Below are 19,687 nucleotides of genomic sequence, written 5' to 3'. Positions count from 1 at the left end.
TATGCAATTTTATCACCTTTGTGAGCATCTGTAATCACCACCACATTCAAGATCCAGAACAGTCTGATCACGAGGCTCCTTCATGCCACCCCCCTTCTAGTCACTCATCCCCTCTCCCACCATCCCTAACTCCTGGCAACTACTAATTTGTTCTTTATATTTTTGTTAATTAAAGAATATTTTAGAAATGGAATCACACAGTATGTGACCTTTGGGTTTTGGTTTCTTTTTTTCACTCAGCAAAATGCCCTTGAGAGGATTCCAAGGCGTTGCATGTATCAGGAGTTCATTTTTCCTTTTCATTGCTGTAGTATATATCCCATGGCATGAATGCATCACTATTTAAACATTTATTCGTTGAAGGACCCCTGGATTGTTTCCAGCTTTTGGCCATTAGGAATATAGCTGCTATAAACATTTGTGTACACTTTTTGCATGAACAAAAGTTTTCATTTATCTGGGATAAATACCCAAGGGTTCAATTGCCAGGTCATATGGCATGTTCATATTTAATTTTTAAAAAGTGGCTGTACCATTTTACATTCCCACAGCAATAAGAGTGATCCAGTTTCCCCACCTTCTGGCCAGTGTTGATGTTATCACTGCTTTTTAGTTTAGCTGTTATCACAGGTGTGTGTATGATTATGATTTTGTTTTCCCTAACAGCTAATGACCTTGAACATCTTTTCATGTTCTTCTTTATTGTCAGTATATCCTCTGCAGTGAAATGTCTTTCCATACTTTTGCCCATTTTCAAACTGGATTTTTTTTTTTTTACTGACTTTTGAGAAGAAGAAGACTTCATATATTGTAGATACAAGTCCTTTGTCAGATATGTGGTTTGCAAATATTTTCTCCCTGTCTTTTCTCTTAGTTTGTCTTTTCATTCTCTTAACAGGGTATTTCTCACTTAAAGAATTAAAAAAAAATTTTTTTAATTTAAGTAAACATCTTTAAACAGGACTGAATAGTGGCATAGAAACTATAGACCATAAAGTACACTGTGTTTTTGTTTAGAATTCTTGATACAAGGAGATCTAAATAACACAAAATAAACATTATTTATCTGTTTTGCTCAATTACTCTGCATCTTGTTCCCATAAAAATATATTAAAATAATTCACAATATAGTATCCAAATACCTCTGACACAATCTACTCACCTTATCCTCTTCTTTTTTAACTCTTAAATATTTGTATTAAGATAGGATATTCCCTCTCTCACCTTTTCTGATGCCAAAGGGCTGTGAAGCCTAATAGAAGGAAGTTTTTTACTGTTCTATGGAACTCAAACTATTTTGCTTAATAAAAGTATGGGAACTATATACAGCAGGAGCTTAGTCTTCACAGTGCAGTGATCTGATTTCTTAAGTTCCCTGCCCAGCAGAAGATCAAGACAGAGCAAAATAAAGCTACCTACCCCAGACACAGAAGGCGGAACACTGGAAATACCTGGAAGAATGGGAGGAAAAGTCTTTCAGCCCATAATGGCTACATGATACACCTTGACCTCTAGGATATATACAAGTCTGTGGTCTCTGTAACAGAGTTTGGTTATACTGCTTGAACTGAAATAGAGGATTAAGGGAAATCTCCATTGTTGCCTGTGATGATCAAACAGTTCCAAGTAATAAGACCATTTTGTAACAAACTCCTTCCTTTCACTATAAAGAACAGAGTGCCAGATTATCTATGTATTCTTTTGTTAAACACTTCTGGTATGTTTGTAAAATCCCAGCAATTGTGCTAGATTGGTATTGAGAATATAAAAATACAGACGAGTCCCTGCTTTCAAGAAGTTCACACTCTGGTAGAAAGGAGAAATGGTTTTAAAAAATGCAAAATATGATAGATTGATAGATAACAGAGGCATACAAATAGAAGAAATAATCAGTTCAAGTAGGGTCATGAGGAAGAGACATTTGAGCTAGACGTTGTTAGATATTTTTAAACCAAATATGTATTTTTCTTCTATCATGAATATGAAACATGAATTTGAATTTGGAAAATAGAATGAATTTTTAAGAATGAGTTTATAGTCTTAACTTTAAAGTCTAACTTCTTAGAAAAATAAAATTCACTCTTTCATTTATTCATTCAGCTGTTATTTATTGCCTTAGCCCCATGATAGATTTCAGGAATGCAACAGTTTTTGCCAAAAGGAGCTTTTAAGTTGACAGGATGACAAAGTGGTCAAAGACAATTGCAAAACAACATTAAAGTGCCATGAAAAAGTCAGCACAGAAGGCTTTGGAAGCACAGGGTAACCTCTCACCTGACAGATTGAAGACACTGAGCCAGGATTATATTAACACTGTCTTCATCTCACAGATACTGTATTTGATGACATTTCAAAACGTGAAGGAGTAAAACGAAAAAGTGTGAGAAACTCCCATGAATGCATCTAACTTAACTATCAACAAAGATCTAATGCAGACACAGCTCTGCAAGCTACTCATAGTTTGCCTGCACTTTTCCATTCCACTCCCTCCCCCTTGACAAATACAGTCTTCCAAGGACCTTGGAAGACTGCGGTGGGGAGAAAGAACAAGCGTCTAACCAAGAGGCCCTCTGCCATAGTAGATGCAGCGGGAGTATGAAGTCATGCTCTAACCTCCTTTTAGGTGTCCAGTTCTCTGCTAGCTCTGTGAGTAAATGAAGAATATATGCCTACAAAGTAGGGATGCCAGAGCTGGGCAAACCAAATGGCAAAGAGACACATACAAGGTCATTGTGGGGAAGAAAGCATTTAACAGTCTCCAAATGGGCTCTCACACTTTATTCTAACCTTCACGACAACTCTTATCAATTCACGCAATCCAACAGGTTCAGCCGCTTGCACTCCGCAGCCTGCTGAGAGGGTAGGTAACTTGTTCCAGGTCAGACCGCGAATGAGCACAAGCAGGGCCCCCTCGCGGCGGCCTGTAGCGCCCCCGGGCCGCTGAGAGTTCGCGCCTGACGCCCAGGAACGTGCAGTTGGCGCTTCCACTTCGCGTTGCTCCCAAGGCTAGGGCCGCGCACGGCGCATGGTGGGGGTTAGTTGGCAGGGGAGAAGAAGTAACTCTGCGTGTGGACCTCCCCACTGCGCTCTGCCAGGCTAGCACTCTGGGGAGAGCAGGTTGTGTCCCAGTCCTGCCGCCTCGTGGCCCCCTGAACGGCCCTCACGCCTACCTCCCGCCCTGGTCCCCGCCGCGCTCCAACCCCGCGGCGCCCCAACCCCCGCGGCCCGCGGCCGGAAGCGGGGTATCCACGTGCTGCAAATACCGGCGCGTCTGCGCAACCGTGAGCGGTTGGTCAGGTAGCCCGGGTCCTACCAGTCGCGCTTCACCAGGCATCCCACCCAGTCCCTTTGTCCTTTGAATCGGGGTTTGCGGAAATCTCCTTGCGGGGGGGCTTCGCGGGCCTGGCCCGCCGCCCTGACAGCTCCGTGAGCGCAGCCGCCGCGGAGATGTGCTCAACGCCCTGGCTGCCGACGCCGGGGTCCTCGTTGGTCCTGAAGGTGTCCTTCGTGGACGTGCATCCTGAGGTGATCCCAGTGCAGCTCTGGGGGCTGGTGGGCCAGCGGCAGGACGAGTACCTGCGGCTGCACCGAAAGATCCAGGAAGCGGCGGCCACTCTCGGCCCGGGGGCGCTGGGAGGCGCCTTGGTCTCGCCGGGGGAACTGTGCCTGGTGCAGGTGGGGCTCTTGTGGTACCGCTGCCGCGTGGTCAGCCACCAAGCACAGGAGAGCCGCGTCTTCCTGCTTGACGAGGGCCGCGCCGTCACGTCCAGCGCGGACTCACTGGTTCCGGGGTGCAGCGAGTTCTTCCATATGCCCTCCGCCGTGCTGGGCTGCGTGCTGGCCGGCCTGGTGCCGGCAGGCGGCGGCAGCGCGGGCGGGGACCAGCCCCAGCACTGGCCGTCCAGGGCTGTGGATTTCCTTAGCAACCTGCAGGGCAAGGAGGTGCACGGGCAGGTCCTGGACGTGCTGCACCTCCATCACCTGGTCTTCCTGGAGGTGCCCAGTGTGTTCCAGCAGATGCAGGCACTTGGCCTGGCCCGGCAGGTACCCAGCAGCCTCTTCCGCTTGCTACTCAAACCCTACCTCATCACAGCCACTGCTGGCATGGGTCCCAAGCCCCCAGGCCTCCCGAAAATCCTCCCCAAGCAAGAGCGGCCTGGCCTGGATTACGTCTATCCCCAACTGCAGCTGGGCGTGACGGAGCCCGTGGTGGTGACCCAGGTGTGTCACCCCCACCGCATTCACTGCCAGCTCCGGAACCTCTCACAGGAGATCCACCTCCTGTCCGAGAGCATGGAGCAGACATACCGGGGTTCCACGGGGACAAGCGATGAGAACTCCACTAGCGCCACGTGGAACGAGGGGGAGGAGAGCCCAGATAAGCCGGGCTCTCCGTGCGCATCCTGTGGATGGGATGGGCACTGGTACAGGGCGCTCTTGCTCGAGACATTTCCGCTCCAGCGCTGTGCCCAGGTGCTTCACGTGGACTATGGAAGGAAGGAGTTGGTGAGTTGCAGTAGCCTCCGCTATCTGCTGCCTGAATATTTTCAAATGCCTGTGGTGACCTACCCTTGTGCTCTGTCTGGACTCTAGGACCGTGGGGGAGGCTGGTCTCCGTCACAGGTGGGTGACCTGAAGACCCTGATCCTGGGCCAGGCAGTGAATGCAAAGATCGAGTTTTATTGTTCCTTTGAACATGTGTATTATGTCACCCTGTATAGAGAAGATGGGATTAATCTTAACTGTGCGTTCGGAGTGCAGTCCTGTTGCTTGGTGGACAGATTCCTTCAGGGCCAGGGAAGAGAGGAGGAAGAGAAGGAGGAAGCAGAAAGGGGTCTTCACTCTCAGTCTTCTGCTAAAGAAATGGAAAAAGAGATTTCACCCCCAGCCTTAAAATCTATCCAGTTAAAGATAAATGCCTTCTATGATGTCCAGGTAGAGTTTGCTGAAAATCCTTCTGAGTTTTGGATTAGGTTGAGGAAACACAATGGCACCTTCAGCAAATTTATGAAGAGAATGTGCAGTTTCTATTCGGCCAGTAAGCTGGATGGTGTAGTTCTGAAACCTGAACCTGATGACCTCTGCTGTGTCAAATGGAAAGAAAATGGCTATTATCGGGCGGTCATCACCAAATTAGATGACAAGAGAGTGGATGTGATTTTAGTTGACCAAGGCAACTCAGAAAATGTGGACTGGCATGACATGAGGATGCTGCTGCCTCAGTTCAGGCAACTCCCCAAACTGGCTCTGAAGTGCACACTAGCTGGTATTTGGCCTTTGGGAAAAAACTGGAGTGAGGAAGCAATTTCCTTTTTTAAAAAGACTGTGTTCCACAAAGAATTAGTTGTCCAAGTCCTTGCTAAGCACAATAATCAATATGTTATTGAGATTCTAGATGAATCAAGAACAGGGAAAGAAAACATTAGTAAGGTAATTGCACAAGCTGGATATGCCAAGTATCAGGAATTTGAAACAAAGGAAAATATTCCCTTAAGTGCCCACTCTCCAGGGCATGTTTCAAACCATTTTGCTGTGGAGAATAACAAAATATCCTCTGCCAAGAAGATGGAAGTAGAACAGAAAGCCAAGAGGAATAATAAAACCAAGTCTGTTTCGGAAGTTTTGACTGGCCCAACAGTTACAAATGTTTCAACTGGACTAGTTGTGCAGGAAAAAGAGAAAAGAGTATCTGTTTATTCTTCCCTTATACGGAATTTCTTGGAAAATAAGCCAGGCTCTTCTTGTGAAGGAGGACTAGAAGTTGGAAGTACAGTAGAAGTCAAAGTGTCTTACATTGAAAACCCTGGCCACTTCTGGTGCCAGCTGACCAGGAACATAAAAGAACTTTAAACTCTGATGTGTAATATTCAGGACTATTGCAAGAAGACAGCTACTCCTTACCAGGGAACCACTCCTGCTTGCTTAGCAAAACGAACAGTAAATGGAAAATGGTCCAGAGCTCTGATTAGTGGGGCACAATATTCAGAGCATGTCAATGTAATATTTGTAGATTATGGAGACAAAGAGAAGGTATCTGTGAAGAATATTTATTCAATTAGTGAAGAGTTCCTCAAGGTGAAGGCTCAGGCTTTTAGGTGCAGTCTTTATAATTTAATTCAACCAACTGGTCCAAATCCCTTTATTTGGGATGAAGAGGCAATACAAGCTTTTAGTAACTTTGTGGATAATGCATGGGAAGACAATCTAGAATTAAAATGCACAATATTTGCGTTGGCTTCAATACATGATGAAGAACTGTTGGTCGTCGATTTGCTAACAGCCTTTCAGAGTGCATGCCATTTTTTGGTAGAAAAGAGACTTGCAAGACGAGTAAAGCTTCTGAAACCTCTGGAGTCCTCTGTTCAGCTACATTCTTATTACTATTCAACACATGATATGAGAATTGGAAGTGAAGAATCAGTGTATATAACACATGTTGATGACCCTTGGACATTTTATTGCCAATTGGAAAAAAATGTAAATATTTTATAACAGTTGTCATGTAATATTACACAGTTAAGTAAAGTTTTGCTGAATTTAAAAACAGCTCCCTTGATTCCTGGAAACTTGTGTCTTGCCAAGTATACTGATGGAATCTGGTACAGGAGTATAATAATAGAAAAAGAACCAAGTAAAGTCTTCTTTGTTGATTTTGGGAACGTTTATGTGGTGGGAATGGATGATCTGCTTCCAATTCCTAATGATGCATATAATGTCTTACTTTTGCCCATGCAAGCTATTAAATGTTTATTATCTAATATTCCTGATCATACACCAGAAGAAGTTACAACATGGTTAAAGGAGACTATTTTAGATAAGTCATTGAAGGCTTTGGTCGTAGCAAAAGATCCAAATGGAAGACTGATTATAGAACTATATGATCATAGTATTCAAATTAATGCTAATATTAATGAGAAGTTAAGGCTACTTGGTTATAAAGGTGGGACAAGAAAAAAAGAAGCCCTCCTCTCTGCAACCAAAACACTTGAAGTAAAACAGGAGAATAAGAAGTTGTCACCAACAGAGTATTTAAGTAAAACAGAGAACAAGTTATACACTGCAGAGATACTGGGAGAATCTAAGGCCAACTTAGCTTGTAAGGAGCCCAAACTTTTACAAAGTTCAACAAAGTCAACCTTAATCACTCCATATCAGGACTCTGTGGAAAATAAAAATAATCAAGTGTCTCCATTAACAATAGAAAAGAAAGAAGAAAATTTTGCTGAGCCCCCTTTGAAAGTCACAAAACTACAAGGTACTCTTTCAGAGAGAAAAACAGGGGATTCATACAGCAAACATTTGCCTCTAAAAACTTCTGAGATCCCTCAGAAGACTAAACTGCCTGGATTTAAAACAACTGTATATCTTTCTCATATAAATGATGTTTTTGATTTTTATGTTCAGCTAATGGAAGATGAAGCTAAAATTACTTGTCTTTCAGAGAGATTAAATGATATTAGAGCAAGGCCTGAGTATTATGCAGGTCCACCTCTGCAAGGAGGAGATTTAGTGTGCACCATTTTTCCAGAAGACAATTTATGGTATCGTGCCATGGTCATGGAACAAGAGTCCGATGACCTTGTCTCTGTACAGTTTATAGATTATGGCAATATGTCTGTGGTTCATACTAACAAGAAAGGCAAGCTTGACCTTACTAATGCACTATTACCAGGATTGTGCATTCACTGCTCCTTAAGTGTGCATTCATTGGGCTCCTGAGATTTTAAACTGTAAGGAAATGATGCATTACTTTTCTCTAAGGATGGATGAGGCTCAGATAAGATGTGAATTTGTCAAATTTCAAGACAGATGGGAAGTTATTCTTGCTGATGAACATGGGATCATAGCAGAAGATATGATTAACAGATATGCTTTACATGAAACATCTCAAATAGGACCTTCTACCCAAATAAATAAAAATATCAGTTCACAGTCTGTCAACAGATCAGACATAGACATTTCAATATTTCTTAACTGGTATAATCAAAGATGAAGGTAATAAGAGCATATGCCACTGTGATAGATGGACCTGAATATTTTTGGTGTCAATTTGCCGATACTGAGATACTGCAGTATTTAGAAGTAGAAGTACAAACTGCTGGAGAACTGCTAACAGATGGGAGAAGTTGTATCTCATGTCCTCATATTGGAGATCCTTGCATAGTGAGACATAGAGAAGATGGGCATTATTATAGGGCACTTATCACCGGTATTTGTGAAGAATACCTTGTATCCGTCAGGCTTGTGGACTTTGGAAACATTGAAGACTGTGTGGACCCAAAAGCACTCTGGAACATTCCTTCTGAACTTTTGGTGGTTCCCATGCAAGCCTTTCCATGTTGCCTCTCAGGATTTAATATTTCAGAAGGCTTGTGCCCTCAAGAAGGAAGTGACTATTTTTATAGAAATAATAACAGAAGATATGTTGGAAATAAAAATAGTAGAAATCAAAAGGGATGCTTGTGATATCCCTTTAGCAGTTGTTGACCTGAAAAGCAAAGGTGAAAGTATTAATGAGAAAATGAAGAAATATTCTAAGATTGGTATGAGTAACAGTGATCTGCCCTATGAGAAAAATGGCCCAGGTTTAAAGGAAGCACTTGAGTACCCCAGTCCTGATGTTGGACGTAAGAAACTGAGCAGTAAAGCTGGACAAGGTAAAACACTATATGTGAAACCACAGATGGATGAGCTCTCTGCAAGAATTGAAAACGATCTAAACGTTATGGAAAGCAAACAAAGTAAATTCTGTGACTCTGAACCTGATGACCTGTTTGAAGCTTTTGAACACCCAGATAAAGAAAAAATTGGGACTGAGGCACTGGAAGGTAAAGTAGAGTGCCATTTGGTTGACAAAGCAAAGTTTGATGACGAATACCTAATGACAGGATTTAACACATCATCCCCTTGTGCTGGTCAACCAAAGGAGCTGTTAGAACTGATTTCACTTGAGGTGCCACTTTCTCCTGATGATGAATCACAAGAATTCTTGGAACTAGAATCCATTGAGCTACAGCATTCTCTAGTTGGGGATGAAGAAAAAGCAGAGCTAGGCCTGGCATCTCCGATGGCCCTACTCCCTCAATGTTGTGACACAGAAGAAGCTGTCCTGCCACCATTGACAGCGAAGCTTCCCCTTGGCAGTGAAGCCGAGAAGCAGCCAGAGCCAGAATTACCTACAGCCCAGCTGTGTCTAGATGACAAAATAAACCCTTTGTATTTAAGAGTTAGTCAGGAAGCCCAAGAACCCATGTGTGCTGAGGATATGAGAAAATCAAACTGTGTGGAATGTTTTGATGACCAGCATAGGTTACCACTGCATCTCCATGGAAAGAAGTGTGATCCTGAAATGCAGGTTGGAATGAACATGCATCAAGAAGAACTTACAGAACATACAAACAGAGATGCTCTTGCATCGCTGACTTCTTTGTTCTCTGAAGAATCCAGAGATGGAAGGAAACACAAGAAGGCTTTACAAGATCATGCCTCAGGTATGTGAATTTTTCTTTTTCACTTTCATTTAACTCTATGGCCTTCAAAAGTACTTGTCTTAAAAGAGAACAATTCTCATTTGAATTTTTAAAAAATCAGTTTCGGGAGAAATAGATTAAAACCTGAATAGAAAATCAGATTTGGATTTTATGAGGGGTGTTCTAAACATGGGGAAATTAAGTTGTGAGGTCAGTATAAAGTAATACTTTACATGCTAGGTGAAATGCTGATTTACTTGTTTAAAAATAAAATGCTTAAAATGTGTGTCTCCAAAGGTAATCTTACTTGAAATGTAAACTGTCTTTAAAATCAAGAGGTTATATTCAGGATCACAGGAATATGGCAGCATGAGTAATTCAGAGGAAATCTCCTCCCTAAAACATATATATTTATGAAAATACAATAAATACAACTACTCCTAAAAGAGACACCAGTGGATGCAGTACAACAGCCAGGATACATGTACATCTGTGAGAACTCAACATCACACAAAGGGGGTAAGATACAAGCTGCAGCCAGGCGGGACCTGAGTGCTCCCCCACCCCAAAACCCGGCGGGAAGAAAGGAGTCAGAACGGGGAGGGAGTGAAACCCCAGAACTGCTGAACAACCAGCTCTAGAAATCCGCACCTGGAACACAGACACAAGGTGCATGGGGTGCTGGATATTAGAGAAACAGAAAAGCAAAACCTGTGGGCAGGTCCCCGCAACCGGCGCCCCTGAGACAAAAGAAAAGCAAGTGCTTTCTGCAAGTCTTAAAGAGACAGGGATCCCATAGCTGGATGAAGTCGTCCCAGCACACATAGCCAGCAGCTGGGAATCTTGGGGAAACTTAGGCGCCCTAAACCCTGGGGAGGCAGTGCAGCTCTGAGGCCCCTCATGGCACTAAGCAGCCTGCCAGTCGTTCCTCCAACCGGCGCGGACCCTGACACACTGGCCCAGTAGCGGGAGAGTGGCAGCGCGTGCCAGGGGCGGCTGCACCGGAAGGGACCGGGAGCAGATTGTGTGCGCCAATGGCACCAGAGGGGACCAGGAGAGGCTTGTACGAGCCTGCAGCAGCAGTGACCGAACAGCCTGGTTGCTGCTCATGCGCACCGGTGGCAGTGGAGCCAGAGGAGCCCAGTAGAGGCCCACGCAGGAGAGCCCTGCGCGCACCTGCAGCAGAGCCAGAGGGAGCAGGCGCACTCACAGCAGCCAACCGGAATCCCAGCCCAACACACAGCCATCTAGGCCAGACCCAAAGGCCGCTGCTGGCATACAGCTGCCCGTCAGGGGTGCCGCTATCACAGAGGAGCACACCTGGAGTGCCTGCCACTCCCTGCAGGGCTCTGCACTGCTCTGACAGAGACCCCGCCCACAGCAGCTTAGGGGATTAACCTGGTGGCTGCTCCAGGAGTGTGGGTACCGACACAGGCAGCGGAGAAGGGTAAAGCATCCAGCAAGCAGGAAAGGACTTTCTTCTCCCAGCTGATACACCTGTAACCTGCCTACAGCCACTGCTATCACCATGAAAAGGCAAAAAAATTTAGTCCAGTCCAAGATAGTTCAGACAACACCTGAGAGAGGATCTGCAGAGACAGACCTAACCAGTCTACATGAAAAAGAATTCAAAATAAAAATCATAAACATGCTGACAGAGCTGCAGAGAAATATGCAAAAGCTAAGGGATGAAGTCCGGAGGGAGATTACAGATGTCCGGAGGGAGATTACAGAAGGGAAACAAACTCTGGAAGGATTTATAAGCAGAATGGATAAGATGCAAAAGGCCATTGATGGAATAGAAACCAGAGAACAGGAATGCATAGAAGCTGACAAAAAAAGAGATAAAAGGATCTCCAGGAATGAAACAATATTAAGAGAACTGGATGACCAATCCAAAAGGAACAATATCTGCATTATAGGGGTACCAGAAGAAGAAGAGAGAGAAAAAGGAATAGAAAGTGTCTTTGAAGAAATAATTGCTGAGAACTTCCCCAAACTGGGGGAGGAAATAGTTGCTCAGACTACAGAGGCACACAGAACTCCCAAGAGACGGGACCCAAAGAGGACAACACCAAGACACATAATAATTAAAATGGCAAAGATCAAGGACAAGGACAGAGTATTAAAGGCAGCCAGAGAGAGAAAAAAGGTCACCTACAAAGGAAAACCTATCAGGCTATCATCAGACTTCTCAACAGAAACCCTACAGGCCAGAAGAGAATGGCATGATATATTTAATGCAATGAAACAGAAGGGCCTCAAACCAAGAATACTGTATCCAGCAAGATTATCATTTAAATATGAAGGAGGGATTAAAAAATTCCCAGACAAGCAAAAGTTGAGGGAATTTGCCTCCCACAAACCACCTCTACAGGGCATCTTACAGGGACTGCTCTAGATGGGAGCACTCCTAAAAAGAGCAGAGAACAAAACACCCAACATATAAAGAAGGGAGGAGGAGGAATAAGAAGGGAGAGAAATAAAGAATCATCAGACTATGTTTATAATAGCTCAATAAGTGAGTTAAGTTAGACAGTAAGATAGTAAAGAAGCTAACCTTGAACCTTTGGTAACCACAAACTTAAAGCCTGCAATGGCAGTAAGTACATACCTTTCAATAATCACCCTAAATGTAAATGAACTGAATGCACCAATAAGAAGACACAGAGTAATAAATTGGATAAAAAAGCAAGACCCATCTATATGCTGCTTACAAGAGACGCCCCTCAAACCCAAAGACATGCACAGACTAAAAGTCAAGGAATGGAAAAAGATATTTCATGCAAACAACAGGGAGAAAAAAGCAGGTGTTGCAGTACTAGTATTAGACAAAACAGACTTCAAAACAAAGAAAGTAACAAGAGATAAAGAAGGACATTATGTAATGATAAAGGGCTCAGTCCAACAAGAGGATATAACCATTATAAATATTTATGCACCCAACACAGGTGCACCAAAACAAATACTAACAGAACTAAAAGGGGAAATAGAATGCAATGCAATCATTTTAGGAAACTTCAACAGACCACTCCCTCCAAAGGATAGATCCACCAGACAGAAAATAAGTAAGGACGCAGTGGCACTGAACAACACACTAGAACAGATGGACCTATAGTAATCTATAGAACTCTACTTCGAAGAGCAACAGGATACACACTCTTCTCAAGTGCACATGGAACATTCTTCAGATTAGGTCACATACTAGGCCACAAAAAGAGCCTCAGTAAATCCCAAGATTGAAATTCTACCAACTTTTCAGACCACAAAGGTATAAAACTAGAAATAAATTGTACAAAGAAAGCAAAAAGGCTCACAAACACATGGAGGCTTAACAACATGCTCCTAAATAATCTACAGATCAACAACCAAATTAAAATGGAGATCCAGCAATAGATGGAAACAAATGACAACAACAACACAAAGCCCCAACTTTTGTGGGACGCAGCAAAAGCAGTCTTAAGAGGAAAGTATATAGCAATCCAGGCATATTTAAAGAAAGAAGAACAATCCTAAATGAATAGTCTAATGTCACAATTATCAAAATTGGAAAAAGAAGAACAAATGAGGCCTAAGGTCAGCAGACAGAGGAACATAATAAAGATCAGAGAAGAAATAAATAAAATTGAGAAGAATAAAACAATAGAAAAAAATCAATGAAACCAAGAGCTGGTTTTTTGAGAAAGTAACAAAATAGATAAGCCTCTAGCCAGACTTATTAAGAGAAAAAGAGAGTCAACACACATCAACAGAATCAGAAACAAGAAAGGAAAAATCAGACATACAGAGAAGACATAATACCCACTCTCCTTAAAGTTTTCCAAAAAATAGAAGAGGAGGGAATACTCCCAAACTCATTCTATGAAGCCAACATCACCCTAATACCAAAACCAGGCAAAGACCCCACCAAAAAAGAAAACTACAGACCAATATCCCTGATGGACATAGATGCAAAAATACTCAACAAAATATTAGCAAACCGAATTCAAAACTACATCAAGAGGATCATACACCATGACCAAGTGGGATTCATCCCAGGGATACAAGGATGGTACAACATTCAAAAATCCATCAACATCATCCACCACATCAACAAAAAGAAGAACAAAAAACACATGATCATCTCCATAGATGCTGAAAAAGCATTCGACAAAATTCAACATCCATTCATGATAAAAACAACAAAATGGGCATAGAGGGCAAGTACCTCAACATAATAAAGGCCATATATGATAAACCCACAGCTAACATCATACTGAACAGCAAGAGGCTGAAAGCTTTTCCTCTGAGATAAGGAACAAGACAGGGATGCCCACTCTCCCCACTGTTATTCAACATAGTACTGGAGGTCCTAGCCACGGCAATCAGACAAAACAAAGAAATACAAGGAATCCAGATTGGTAAAGAAGAATTTAAACTGTGACTATTTGCAGATGACATGATATTGTACATAAAAAACCCTAAAGACTCCACTGCAAAACTACTAGAACTAATATCGGAATTCAGCAAAGTTGCAGGACACAAAATTAACACACAGAAATCTGTAACTTTCCTATACACTAACAATGAACTAATAGAGAGAGAAATCAGGAAAACAATTCCATTCACAATAGCATCAAAAAGAATAAAATACCTAGGAATAAACCTAACCAAGGAAGTGAAAGACCTATGCCCTGAAAACTATAAGACACTCTTAAGAGAAATTAAAAAGGTCACTAACAAATGGAAACTCATCCCATGCTCCTAGAATTAATATCGTCAAAATGGCCATCCTGCCCAAAGCAATATACAGATTCGATGCAATCCCTATCAAATTACCAACAGCATTCTTCAATGAACTAGAACAAATAGTTCAAAAATTCATATGGAACCGCCAAAGACCCCGAATAGCCAAAGCAATTCTGAGAAGGAAGAATAAAGTGGGGGGGGGGGGATCTTGCTCCCCAACTTCAAGCTCTACTACAAAGCCACAGTAATCAAGACAATTTGGTACGGGCACAAGAACAGAACCACAGACCAGTGAAACAGAATAGAGACTCCAGACATTAACCCAAACGTATATGGTCAATTAATATACGATAAGGAGCCATGGACATACAATGGGGAAATGACAGTCTCTTCAACCGATGGTGCTGGCAAAACTGGACAGCTACATGTAAGAGAATGAAACTGGATCACTGTCTAACCCCATACACAAAAGTAAATTCGAAATGGATCAAAGACCTGAATGTAAGTCATGAAACAATAAAACTCTTAGAAAAAAACATAGGCAAAAATCTCTTGGACATAAACATGAGTGACTTCTTCATGAACATATCTCCCTGGGCAAGGGAAACAAACACAAAAATGAACAGGTGGGACTATGTCAAGTTGAAAAGCTTCTGTACAGCAAAGGACACCATAAACAGAATAAAAAGGTATCCTACAGTATGGGAGAATATATTCATAAATGACAGATCCGATAAAGGGTTGACATCCAAAATATATAAAGAGATCACACGCCTCAACAAACAAAAAAGAAATAATCCAATTAAAAAATGGGCAGAGGAGCTGAATAGACAGTTCTCCAAAGAAGAAATCCAGATGGCCAACAGGCACATGAAAAGATGCTCCACATCGCTTATCATCAGAGAAATGCAAATTAAAACCACAATGAGGTATCACCTCACACCAGTAAGGATCACCATCATCGAAAAGACAAACAACAACAAATGTTGGCAAGGTTGTGGAGAAAGGGGAACCCTCCTACACTGCTGGTGGGAATGTAAATTAGTTCAACCATTGTGGAAAGCAGTATGGAGGTTCCTCAGAATGCTCAAAATAGAAATACCATTTGACCCAGGAATTCCACTTCTAGGAATTTACCCTAAGAATGCAGTACTCCAGTTTGAAAAAGACAGATGCACCCCTATGTTTATCACTACACTATTTACGATAGCCAAGATATGGAAGCAACCTAAATGTCCATCAATAGATGAATGGATAAAGAAGATGTGCTACATATACACAATGGAATATTACTCAGCCATAAAAAAATAACAGATCCTACCATTCGCATCAACATGGATGGAGCTAGAGGGTATTATGCTCAGTGAAATAAGCCAGGCAGAGAAAGACAAGTACCAAATGATTTCACTCATATGTGGAGTATAAAAACAAAGGAAAACTGAAGGAACAAAACAGCAGCAGAACCACAGAACCCAAGAATGGACTAACAGTTACCAAAGGGAAAGGGACTGGGGAGGATGGGTGGGAAGGGAGGGATAAGGGCGGGGAAGAGGAAAGAGGGTATTACAATTAGCATGTATAGTGCGTGGGGGGCACAGGAAGGGCTGTGCAACACAGAGAAGACAAGTAGTGATTTTACAGCATCTTACTACGCAGATGGACAGTGACTGTGAAGGGGTATGTGGGGGGTACTCGGTGAAGGGGGGAGCCTAGTAAACATAATGTTCTTCATGTAATTGTAGATTAATGATACCAAAAAAAAAAATCAAGAGGTTTTCTTGGTAAGTTTTTTTAAAAAACCATAGTATTCCTTTGCCAAGCACTACTATAGGCATGAATTTATGACAGAGATCATTTTAGCAGATCTTTCAAATTCAGCTGTTTTGTTTCATGCATATGCCTTGCCATTCATTTAGAAAGCCTTAACTCAAAGCCAGATGTAGGGAGCCCCTATGGACCAAAAAAGTTAACAGCCATAAGATAATGTTAGAGGGCATTTATTGTCATTAATATTCTATAAATGATGATTTTTTGCTATTTTTATGGCTTTTACATTATTTTTTACTATTGCTAAGTAGCTATTTTCTTGGCTACTTAATAAGATTTAAATATTACATGAAATGGCTAACTTTTAGGGTTTTAAAAATAAAGTTAAACATTTTAAATGTCAATTTTTCTATTATTAAATTCGAGTCATTGTGTCTGATAGAGAAAACAGTAGACTAAGGAGACTGAAACTCACCACTCCTACCACCAAGAAATGACGATATTAATGCTGTGCTTTACTCCCTTCCTGTTGTCTTTTGCCCTGTGTATGTCAATTTGCATACAGTTTCAAAAACAAAATAGAGATCATACTATCTTACACTGTTGAATCCTGCATTTTTAATCCCTGAAATAACTTTACAAATATTTTAAATCCATAGTATGCCATCTTGTGGCTCTATGATAATTTATTTAAATGCTGCCTTAAATTTTTATTCCTCGTTGCCACATTTTAATAATAATAAGTAGTAGCTTTGTGATAAGAATGTCTGCTCACTTGCAATATGCTGCCTCACTAGAGAAATGACTGCTGTAAACATAGACCACACCACACGTAGCAGTAATAACAAGTTTTTGGTAGTAATTTCAGTGTTAGGAATCAGATTCACAGCCTTGCAAAACACATTACATCATGGTGGTGTTTTTTGAGGAAAGTAGTAGGAATTCTATGGAAAGAGAGTCCTGGGTGGATTTAAAATAAAATTGAGGCAAGGAGGCAGGACAAACACCAGATACGATATTGATTACAGAGGAATAATAGTAAATGCAAATTAAGGAAATGCTTTGTTTGTATAGCTCACATTAAAGGCTTAGGAGGCATGCATTGGGTTTTACTCTATTCAATTTGGCAGCTCAAACAGAGAACACTTACCCTCTGAAGGGATTTACCGTTGGTTCCAAATGTGTTGTGTGGTCAAGCCTAAGAAACACATGGTCTAAATGTGAGATTTTGGAAATAGCTGAAGAAGGCACAAGGGTAAGTAAAGTTGAAGTACTTTATCTAAACATGTACTTGCAGACTGCTAAGGAAATTCTACCAAACTTTATCAGACTAGAAAATTCAATTGAACAGTTTCACTTGTTTGTTCCCCTGATTATTTGATTCAGTGTGAAAATCATTTAGAAAGTTCACATATAAATATCTTGGCTCTCTCATCCCCTTTCCCCTGAAATCCTATCAGTCACCAAGTTCCACACTTTCCACTTCTTATCTCTTAGTTAAAACTTTTTATACCTAACGCCACTGCCTTGGTTAAGTCCCTCCTTTCAAACCAGGTTACTCTAATGACCTTGTATTTGGTTTACTTCTAGTCTTCCTTTCATGGATCCTCCATACTGCCAGTGTGAAGTTTGCCTAATGCAGATCTGACTTCTTCATTCCTGAGTGTAACATTTCCTGGGCACTTCCAGTTCACTGTGTTTCTACTGTGATCTGAAAACCACTTAAATCAGAATCACTTGGTGTGTTTCTAAAATTGTAGATCCCCGGACCATGCCCTGCCTGGCTGATTCACAATTTCTGCGGGTAAGGCCAGGAACATGCATTCTTATAACATTAAAATTTGAGCACTGCTAGTCTAGAATAGAAAAGTCAAGCTCACTAACATGGCATTGTCCTCTAGAGGACCTGGGGTTGCGTGTCCATGTACCTCTTCAGCCTTAGCTCTCTACTTCTTCATGTTTTGTACATTATATCAGATGGACATCAAACTACCTGACTTCTCTTATATATACCTTTCCACTTGGCTTCTTTGATATATTTAATAATGCACTTCTATTCACCTGTATTCTGTCACCTTACCAAACTTGTTAATTTCCACTTTTCTTTAAAACATTTACTCCAGCCATTGCCTCTTCCAGGAAGCATTCACTACCATTACTTTCTAAATCTCTCCATCTCTTCTCCACCACCCATAAAGGCTTTATACCTGTATTATATTCTTACATTTCCTGCTGCAGAAGTCTATACTTCCTACATTGTATTGTAATTATCTGCTGAGAGGCCTGTTTCTTCCCCAAATTTTGAACTTCTTGAGATCTAAATTTTATCCATCTTTGATCCCTAGGCATAGATACTCAATATGTTTTTTGAACTAAAGTGCCATTGAGTTGAAACATAAGATTGAAGTTTAATAAAATCATTTCCCTAGCCTTTTAAAGTATTCTATTTTGAAGAGGATTGCTCCACTTTTTGGAAACTACCAATTTGTATTAAATATTTTCTTTTCTCTTGCAGGTTTTGAACCTTTCAAATGGCGGAGAGGAGATAGTGAACCCTGAGGATGTCTGGAATGGCGTACCCGAGTTGGATAAGAGTCCACCTGGGGTATAGAATTACATAAATAGTAATCAATGAGATCATTGCCCTTCATTTTTAAAGGCTACTTAAACTATTTCCAAAACCCTTGTGTTTAGAAAGAATAGAGAAAAAAATACTAATACTGTAATAACAATGAGAAATATGAATAACAAAATCAATGCTTCTGAACTTTATGTGAGGTGTCCCTTTAGGCAAACTAGTTATTAATGTTTTACTCCTTGATTTCGATTTTGGGATTTAACAATTGAAAGTCATTTGGTGTCTGTGACCTTTATAAAAATACTTTTGATGCAGAAAACCTGGGGAAATGGTAAAGTTAACACAGTGAACGTTTCAGTCACCTATATAATACATCCATCAAAGAAAGACCGATCAGTTTGGTTTTCTTTTATAATTTTTTCTGTTTATGTGGAATATGTCAGTTATATATTTGAAGCATAGTTGATTTCATTATACATACAGTTGTACATTCTGTGTTCTTCATTTAAAATTATATGGTGGCATTTTCCCAGGCCATTGTAATACCTGGGCATTTGAGTTTATTCTGTTTGGAATTTGTTGGACCTCTTGCTTCAAAATCTTTGTCTGATAGTTCCTTATCTGGTCATCTCAGGGATTGCATCTGCTGTCTTGAGAAATCATCAGCTTTTCCTGGTTCTTTGTATGATGAGTACTTTTGGATTACATCCTGAATGTTTTTAATATGATGTTGCAAGACTTTGGATCCTGTGAAAATCTTCTAGAAAATATTGAAGGTTTTTTTATAGCAGGTCATTAACCAGTTGGGTTCATACCACAAGTTCTCTCTCTCCCTCTGTGTTTGATGGTTCCCACGTCGGTCTAGTTTTCTGAGTCTTTGCTGTGATGTTCAGGTCTGCCCAGGACACAAGCCTCTCAGAGACATGGGCAGTGATTTATAGGCTGTTAAAGACTGCTATGCTTAATTGGTTCTATTCTGCATATGCATAGTTCAGGGGTAACCTTGACACTTATATCAGTTCTTTTATGGTATTAAGGTTCAGAATTCTCCATTTCTTTCCTCTCTGAGATTTCTTCCACACTTTCTGGCTCAAGGGCTATCTTCCTCCTCTGTAGGGACCCCTTGTCCTGGCCCTCTGGACAG

The 19,687-nt window shown here is 41.3% G+C and overlaps 1 protein-coding gene across 1 annotated transcript; it reads left to right on the top strand.

The window, feature by feature from the left end:
- Positions 1-2,108: 2,108 nt before the first annotated feature.
- On the top strand, positions 2,109-18,576 carry LOC140846717 (tudor domain-containing protein 6-like). Its single transcript, XM_073224297.1, is given in 6 exon segments — positions 2,109-7,713; positions 7,715-7,982; positions 7,985-8,403; positions 8,405-9,491; positions 17,096-17,220; positions 18,481-18,576. Coding segments are annotated over 6 exon segments (6,261 nt in total). The 5' UTR covers positions 2,109-3,447.
- Positions 18,577-19,687: the final 1,111 nt, after the last annotated feature.

Source organism: Manis javanica, chromosome 16, assembly GCF_040802235.1.
Source record: "Manis javanica isolate MJ-LG chromosome 16, MJ_LKY, whole genome shotgun sequence".
In the NCBI taxonomy this organism is placed as follows: Eukaryota; Metazoa; Chordata; class Mammalia; order Pholidota; family Manidae; genus Manis; species Manis javanica.
Note: the sequence above shows the minus strand (reverse complement) of the source record. Positions and strands in the feature narration are given on the sequence as shown.